Here is an 8,488-nt window from a genome sequence, read left to right on the forward strand (position 1 = left end):
CCCCCCCCAGAATACATGCTGCCCCAGGTCTCCCCAAATACACCTCACTCTTCCCCGTGGAGCCCCTGAATAAACCTCGCTCCCACTGAATACACCTTGCTCCCCGCAATATACCTTGACCCCCCAACACATCTCTCCCCCCACCCTCCCCAAATACACTTCTCCCCCCCATGCCTCCAAACCTTCCCCAAAGACACCTCTTTCCCCCAAAGCCACCTCGCTCTCCCTGTCCCCCAAAACACACCTCGCTCCCCCAACACACCTCAATCCACCCATGCCCTTCCCCCTCCAAAAAATGTACCTCGCTCCCCCTGCCTCCCCCATCACACTGGGACACTTTTCAGGGCCACCCGAGCTACCCAGGTGATTCTCTACCACCTGCCTAGTCCGTGCCCACCAGGGCGAACCCTGCCAGCTCTACTGCCCGCTCTCCCACAATGCAGGCTAGCAATTCGCACCCCCCCCCACCCCCTTGTTTCAGCCGAGTGCATCAACCCGCTGCCTGTGTGGGAAGAGAGGGCGCCCCAGGGCGCCGGCTTCCCCTCAGTTCAACACTGTCCTGATGGATGGCAGGAGAGAGATCAGTTGATCATGACCTGTTAGGTTCACTCCCTCTGGGGCACCTAGCGTTGGCCACTGTCGGAAGACAGGATACTGGGCTAGATGGACCTTTGGTCTGACCCAATCTGGCCGCTCTTATGTCCTGAGTGCAAAGCGCCTGGCTGTGTCCAGCGTAAAACCGCATATAAGCTTGTGGAACGCCGCTTACGATAAAGATCTAGAAGAGGTGCACGGAACAGGACTGGCGAGGCCAGGTTGGTCCCTCTGGATACGGCTACGCTGCAATAACAAACCCCTAACACTGAGTCTCAGAGCCCGGTCAGCTGACTCAGACTTGGGGGGCTCGGGCTGAACGTTGCTGTGTAGACACGGCGTGGTGGGGTTTTATAGCCCCGCAGCCCGAACCCAGCCACGGCCGCTGTGTCGACGTCCCCGATGGGTATTCCGCACGTGGCTGACGGCCAGCGGTGTCCATTGGTCGACGCCCGCGCCGTTGTCCTCCTCGTGCTCGGACCCCAGGGTGGACCGGCGCCCCTCCAGTTTCTCCTTGACTCCGACTCAGGCCATGCGGCGGTCTCGGTGTCCATAGCGATCCTTGTTCTTTCGGAACCTGCAGGTTTCGATCGCGTACGTCGTTCCGTCGCCGTACTCGTTGACTGGTTCGTAGGCGAGTTCTCCCCGCAGAGTCTCGGGATTTAAGAAGCGGGCTGCCTGCCCCCGTTCCTTCTCCAGCAGCGACAAACACCAGGGTGGTCTCGGAGACGCTCAGCCAGTGCAGCGTTAGCTCCCTTCTTCAGGGAGGGAAGAAGCGGCAATGTCTGAAGGCCTGGAGACCGCAATCGGATCCAGGCCCCACAGGCAGCCGCCTCAGACTGTGGGAAGCGCCCCTCTGAGCACAAGCACCTAGTAAGGAGGCTGCCTATCTGGTTTTGAACTGGGCAGTCCTCTTTTGGGGGTTTGCCCCCCATCCGACACTGAGACAAAGCCAGTATTGGATGGCGGACGCCATTTTAAGGAGCATGGGAGCTCGCGCCTGCGGGGGCGGGGCAACGCGCTCCTCCAAATGGCACCCCTCACGTGGCCCGATCTTGTACACACACTGTGCGTGTGAGGTCACGCCGGCGGGGTTGCGCATGCCTCAAAATGGCACCACCTCCCCCCCGCGGTGTGGAACGACTGCGTGCGAGGTCACCCAGGTGGGGGCGGGCCCACGTCATTCCCAGAAGTACCGGCATGCCTGGTATTCCGGGAATGTGTGAGCGGCCACCTGAGCTCCGGGATTGAGACAGGGTCTGTTAAACCCAGGAAACCCTCTCATGAGAGTAAGGGGCGTGGCCATCAGTGATGTAGTGGAGCCACCCGCAAGGCCACTTGTACCAAAACAAAATGGTTTCCTCCATGTGGTCACATGGCGGAAGCCATTTTGTAAAGTACACTGGGTGTCCTCCGCACAGTGCGACCTCGCTGAGAGGTCACGCTGGCAGGGCAGGGTACCAGTACTTCAGAAACTCAGGGCTGCAGTAGATACAAGGATGGATTCCCTTCCAGAACGGCCTCTAAAAGAAAAGATTCCCGCCCCCCCGTACTCAGTCCACGTCAGGAGAGTCCTTGCGCACGGTTCCTAAGTGCTTAGAGCTGCCTAAATCTTCCATGCAAGAAGGGACGGTGTGAAAGGGGAAGGATCCGTCGGTACCGACTCCACCTCCAGCTCCTAGACTGAAGGATCGGCATCCCACGGCTCCGTCTGGGAGTTCCACCCTGGACTTCCCTTCCACAGGACTGCCTCAGTCCATGATGGATCCGTCCTCGGGCACACCAGCTCTGTCGGCACCAACCTCCAGTACCCCCCGTACTCCAGCTTAAACTGAGACCTTTACTACTCCGGAGAATATTTTTAGCTTTTATATACCTGCTGTCTCCTCTGTTATCAGTCCAGTTCTCCTCAGAGACATCTCTACACCAGAAGAAATCACTTTGAAAACCCTACTACATCTGCAGGTCGGAGCATTCCTCCTCCGGTACCGCTGGTAAAACATGAGATGACTTTTTCACCAGAGGAATCTGACCACCTGCACAAGACTTCAACCCCTCAGAGAGAGAGATCAGTCCGGACAGAACCTCTAGGATGTCTTGGAGCCATCCACTACCAAAGGGACCGATGATGTCCAATGCCTTGGGGGACTCCCTTTCCCCCAGCCGGTTGACCCATCATATTGACCTTATTGGGGCTCTTGAGATCCAAGCAAGAATCGTTCTGGACCTTCCCCTAGATGGTACCACAGGCTCTGTCGGGGCGTGCGGAGGAGGAAATCAAACTGGCTGCGACGGTTTTAACGGGTGTGTCCTCCTCCTCCCCCAATGAGGCAAATATGCCATCATCCCTTCTCCTGCCTGATGACTACAGGCAGTACCAGGAGCTTTTACAGAGGCTCCAGATCCCTCTTGAGGAGGTCCACGACAGACAGTGTAGGCTCCTGGAAGGAAGCCATTTTGGAGCCCGCTAGGCCCTCCTGTGCCCATCCCCTGAAAAGGACAGAAAAATAGAACTTGGTTCTACTGAAAGGGGCCCAGTTCCTGTTCACCCACCCAGCGCCGAACTCCTTGGTGGTACAGGCAGCCAGAGAACAGTCCGGATTACAGTCCCCCAGGCCAACTCCATCTGACAAGGGTAATAAACGCCTTGGCCTCTCAGGGCCGAAGCTATTTTCATCTACCAGCCTCCAAGTTTGAAGCGCCAACTACCAGCCCCTGTTGGCGAAACGCGACTTCACAAACTCCGCTACATTGGTGGGGCTCAAAGATAAACCGCCCCAGGAGGCCGAGGGCCAATTCCAAGCCCTCCTCGATGAAGGCAGGTGGCTAAGCCGTCGTTACTGGCCTCATTGGGTGCAGCTCGTGCCATTGCCACAGCCGCTGTCATGAGACGTGAGTTGTGGCTTCATGCTTCAGGGTTCCCCAGGGAGGTCCAGAAAGCCACTGAGCACTCGCCCTTTGAGGAATCTTATTTTTTCAATGAGAAGATGAATGAATCACTTCACTCCCTGAAGGACTCTAGGACAACCCTCCGCTCCCTGGGCCTTAGCCCCGAAGAGGGAACACCCCAAACACAGCTCCAGGCCCAGCCATGTCCCCGCCCTCCAGCACCTTTACGAACCGCCGCGTAAACGACAGAGGGCTCACAGACAGAGATCGCTGGCTTCTTCCACCTCAGCCGCCACTGCTCAAGCCCACCCGCCAACCAGGGTTTCTTTTGATGGGACGCTTGAGATAGTTCTATCGTTGGGTAGCTCTATTGATTCCCTTCCCTCCCCCAAGCCTTTGGTGGCCCTCTTTGCACACCACTGGAGGGCAGTAACAACAAAGATGAGTGGGTGCTACGTTATTGAGTTTCTCGCCCTGCTTCCCTGTCCCAAGGAGATTCTCCATCAGCAGCTGGGTTCTCTCCACCAGGTGCTGCTCATGGAGCCTCAAGGCAAAGGGGTTCTACTCCCCATTCTTCGTTGCTCCCAAGAAAAATGGAGGCTGGAGGCTCATTCTCCGACAGCAAGTCAAGACTCCCAATGGTTACGCTGGCATCAATAATCCTCCCTTAGAAGAGGGTGCGTGGTACGTGGCTCTCAGCATCAAAGATACTTACTTTCATGTGGACACGTATCAGCCGGACAAAGGTTTCTCGGGTTTCTGGTAGGGCAAGAACCCTGCCAGTTCAGAGTCCTTCAGGTCTAACCAGAGCACCGAGTGTCTTCACGAAGGTCTTCTCAGTGATACCGGGATGATTGGCTACTAACGGGCAAATCCAGTCAGGAGGTCAGTCACCAATCATATTCTTACTCTCCTGGCATCCCTGGGAGTCTACGTAAACAAAGAAAAGTCCACTTCACCTCCCACAAGGACGATAGACTTGATGGGGGCTACCCTAGTTTGGATCTCACCAAGGGCCTACCTCCCAATGGTGAGAAACTCAACTTGATAAGAAAAGTTACGCTCAAACCATGAACCGCAGTCAAAGGCTGTCTTTCCCTATTAGGCCACATGGCCTCGTGTACTTGGGTCATGCCGTTTGCCAGGCTCCACTTGTTGTCTGCAGTCCTCTCTCTGATATGACGACGTGAACATCAGCGTAACAGTTCTCATAGATTCATAGACTTTAAGGCCAGAAGGAACCATCATGGTCATCTAGGCTGACCTCGTGCACCTCACAGGCCACAGAACCTCACCCACCCACTCCTGTAATAGACCCATAACCTCTGGCTGAGTTACTGAAGTCCTCAAATCTTGATGTAAAGACTTCAAGTTATGGAGAACCCACCACTTACTCTAGTTCAAACCAGCAAGTGACACATGCCCCATGCTGCAGAGGAAGGTGGAAAAACCCCCAGGGTCTCTGCCAATCTGACCTGGGGGGAAATTCCTTCCCGACCCCAGATATGGTGATCAGTTAGACCCTGAACGTGTGGGCAAGAGCCACCAGCCAGACACCTGGGAAAGAATTCTCTGTAGTAACTCAGAGCCCTCCCCATCTAGTGTCCTATCATCAGCCATCAGAGATATTTGCTGCTAGCAGTTGCAGATCGGCTACATGCCCTTGCAGGCAATCTCTTCATACCACCCCCTCCGTGACCTTATCAAGCTCAGTCTCGTAACAAGTTAGGGTTTTTGCCCTTTTGGAGTCTGTTCCAGAACTTCACTGCTCTGATGCCTAGACGCCTGCCTTTAATTTCAAGCCTAAACTTATTGGCCTAAATTCCAGCCAAGCTCAAGGCTTCTTTGGCCTGGTGGACAAACCCAGAGCCAGTGCGCGAGGGAGTCCCTTTTGTTGCATTCACACCCGATGGGGAGCGCACATGGGCAATCACCCTGCACAGGGCACATGGACCCCTTGTCCAGAGTGCATATCAGTCGGCTATAGCTGAGAGCAGTCTGTCTAGCCTGCCTGCCATCCATTCCTCCCACTGATTCTATCCAGCCATGTCCAAATAACGTCAGACAACATGACGACTGTCTCCTATGTAAACAAATAAGGTGGAGCAAGATCCCTTCTTCTGTGTGTAGAGGCCATCAACTAATGGAACTGGTACGTCAGGAGCTGCACAATGATCTTGGTGACATACCTACCAGGGGCACAGAATTCTTTGGAGGACAATCTCAGCAGACACGTCTCCACAGACCATGAATGGGACTTACACAATTCCGGCCTGAACGAGAGATTCACCTAGTGGAAAATGCCATCCTGGGACCTGTGGGCATCCCAGACAAACAAGGAATTTGCCCTATATCGCTCCAGGGCTGCTATGGGCAAGGGCTGCAAGAACAACACCCTTCTCCCACCTGAGATACGCCTTTCCTCCCCTCCCGCTACTACCACAGGCACTGAGATTCGTCACGACAAAACTCGAGTCATTCTCATTGCATACCATGGACCCCAGACAGCTTCCTTCTGCAAATGGTGGCACATCATCCCATCAGCATCCAACCCTTCCCCAACCTGTTGACCATGGGGAACCGCACAGCCAGACGCCCCGCAACCCAGACCCCTTCCACCTTACGGCCTGGGTATCAGACCTAGAACGTTCATGTTTGGAAAACATCCAGTCTATTCTTAATTGAACCAGAAAAGAGTCCACTAGAAAATGCAGTCTGGCTAAATGGAGACATTTCTTCACCTGGATGCAATGGAATTATTTGACCTCTGGGTTGGTGGGTTTTCCTGCTCTTCTTGACTACATCCTTCATCTCAAGATGTCGGGCTTTCTTCCAGCTTGCTGTGAGTCCACCTGCAGCAATTAGCGCCTTCCATTCTCCTGCTATTCTATTTTTAATCACCGAACAACAGTCAGATTCCCAAGAGGACTCCTTAAAGCCTTCCCATTGGTTATGAACCACTGGCCACTTGTTCCATGTCCTTCCTCTCCATGAAGGTCACCTTCTGAGTCGCTGTCCCAGAAGGGTGAGCAAACTAGGAGCTCTTACGGCAGACCCTCCGTACTCCGTATTTCATAAGGAGAGGGTTTCCCTTCGCCTCCAGCTGAAATTCATCCCTCACATGAGTTCCACGTGAATCAACCTGCTTGCTCACCAATTTTCTTTCCTAAACCTCATGCTTCCGAGGAAGATGGGAGACTCCACTCTCGACATCAGATGAGCTTTGGCATTCCACCTGCAGGGAACAACGCCACCAGTTAGAAAACCGCTTTGGGTGTTTGTTGTTATAGCAGAACGAACACGGGGACAAACGTCTGCTCAGAGACTAAATGAATTTCTGGCTGCATCCTCCTTCACTATAGGGACAAACGTCTGCTCAGAGACTAAATGAATTTCTGGCTGCATCCTCCTTCACTATCAGTTGGCACATCGCCTTTCCCCAGACGGGGCAAATTCAGCATCACCACTTCGAGGCTGCAGATGCAGCTAGTGGGACAGAGGCGTTACAGACATCGGGCCCAACTGCATCTTTGCACCCTCGTCCTGTCTGAGTACTGCTCACTAATTACCCAAGTGTGGAATACACATTGGGACCAGCACTCGAAGAAGAAATGGAGGATACTTACGTATTGTCCAAGAATGTGGTCCTTGTCTGTATTCCACTTCCCCTCTGCTGTGGATCTCGTCTGATTTGCAGTGAGGGATGAACTGGAGGGACGTCAGTCAGCGCTGTCCTTTATACCCTCGGATTGGAGCAAGACAAGAGCAACTGCACAGGTGTGGACCCTGCTCGGAACAAATCTCCAGTTTCAGGAGTGTGGAGCCCATGGGATGCGGAATACAGATCGGGGACCATGCGTCTCCAAGAACCTCCAGTTACAGATAAAAGAAAAATATAAAACCCAGTCTAGAGCCTATATTTATTACCAAGTTCCCTCCAGTCTCTCACCCAACGGTCAGTCCGTCCAGAGAGCTGGGATCCATTTTGCACGAGACGCTCACGCTGGCAGAGTGTTGCTGTTTCTGTAACGGATGCCATCTTGTACCCCGTCTTTTTCTCTTCTACAGTCCCAGACTTTTGGTCTCTTCTCAAGTCCCAGACTTTTGGTCTCTTCTCATAACCAAGGCGTTTAGTTAACTTCAGCTCGGCCCCGAGGGTCCCCTGTTCAGAGTCTTTTCTCGGGGTTCTTTGGTCTTTGTTGAGGCTGGTCCAGACTGAAAGATGGGTCGAAAGGTGCTGATCGTTTGCACTCGTGATTTGAGGCGGCTGCGACCCGCCCTGCCGCAGGTGCCGTGCCCCATTTCCAGCGATTTTGGAACATGCTACTCGACATTTTCCATCTCTTAAACTATTTCCTGTACAAACATCCTGCAAGCACCACGATGGTCAGCTAGTTCTTGGCTTTCGGCAGAGACCCCCCCCGCGACCCCCGCCCGCCCTTGGTGCAGTAGTGAGAGGAGGGTCAGACGTAGGTGTGTCATGTGTCTGCCTGGATGCGTGTGTCCACACGCACCCTTGTTCCTCCTGCCCCCTGAAGACACCTCGTTCCCCCAAACCCACCTCAGCCCAATACATCTTAACCCATTCCCTGTCCCAATGATAGCTGCTCCCCCGCACGGAACGCGCCTTGCCCCAGTCCCCCAATACATCTCGTTCAACTATCTGCCCCCAATAAATGTCACCTCACCCTGAATACACCTCACCCCCCCGCTCCTCAATACACCTCGCTGCACCCCTCCCCCCAAACACACCTCACTTCCCCCTCATGCCCCCCAAATGCACCTCGCTTCCCAATGCATCTTACTCCCCTCAGGCCCCCACCTCCCTCTCCTCCCTGTCCCCCCAATCATACCTTGCTCCCCTTAGCCCCTCCCCCTAATGCACCTCGCTCCCCTCAGGCCCTCACCTGACTCCGCCCCCAAGCCTCCCGTTGCACCTCGCTTCCCCCAGTCCGCCCTGTCACACCTCTTTCCCCTCAGGCCCCCTGATGCACCTTCCTCCCCT

At 54.5% G+C, this 8,488-nt stretch overlaps 1 protein-coding gene across 1 annotated transcript in view; it reads left to right on the plus strand.

Moving 5' to 3' along the window:
• The window catches only part of DLL3 (delta like canonical Notch ligand 3), a 235,936-nt gene that overhangs the window by 11,181 nt on the left and 216,267 nt on the right, over positions 1 to 8,488 (plus strand). Inside the window, exon 4 of the mRNA XM_029913205.1 lies at positions 1,178 to 1,188. Coding sequence (XP_029769065.1) covers positions 1,178 to 1,188 — 11 coding nt within the window. The remainder of the gene's footprint in view (positions 1 to 1,177; positions 1,189 to 8,488) is intronic.

Source organism: Terrapene carolina, unplaced genomic scaffold (assembly GCF_002925995.2).
Source record: "Terrapene carolina triunguis isolate 2854851 unplaced genomic scaffold, T_m_triunguis-2.0 Scaffold517, whole genome shotgun sequence".
Taxonomy (NCBI): Eukaryota; Metazoa; Chordata; order Testudines; family Emydidae; genus Terrapene; species Terrapene triunguis.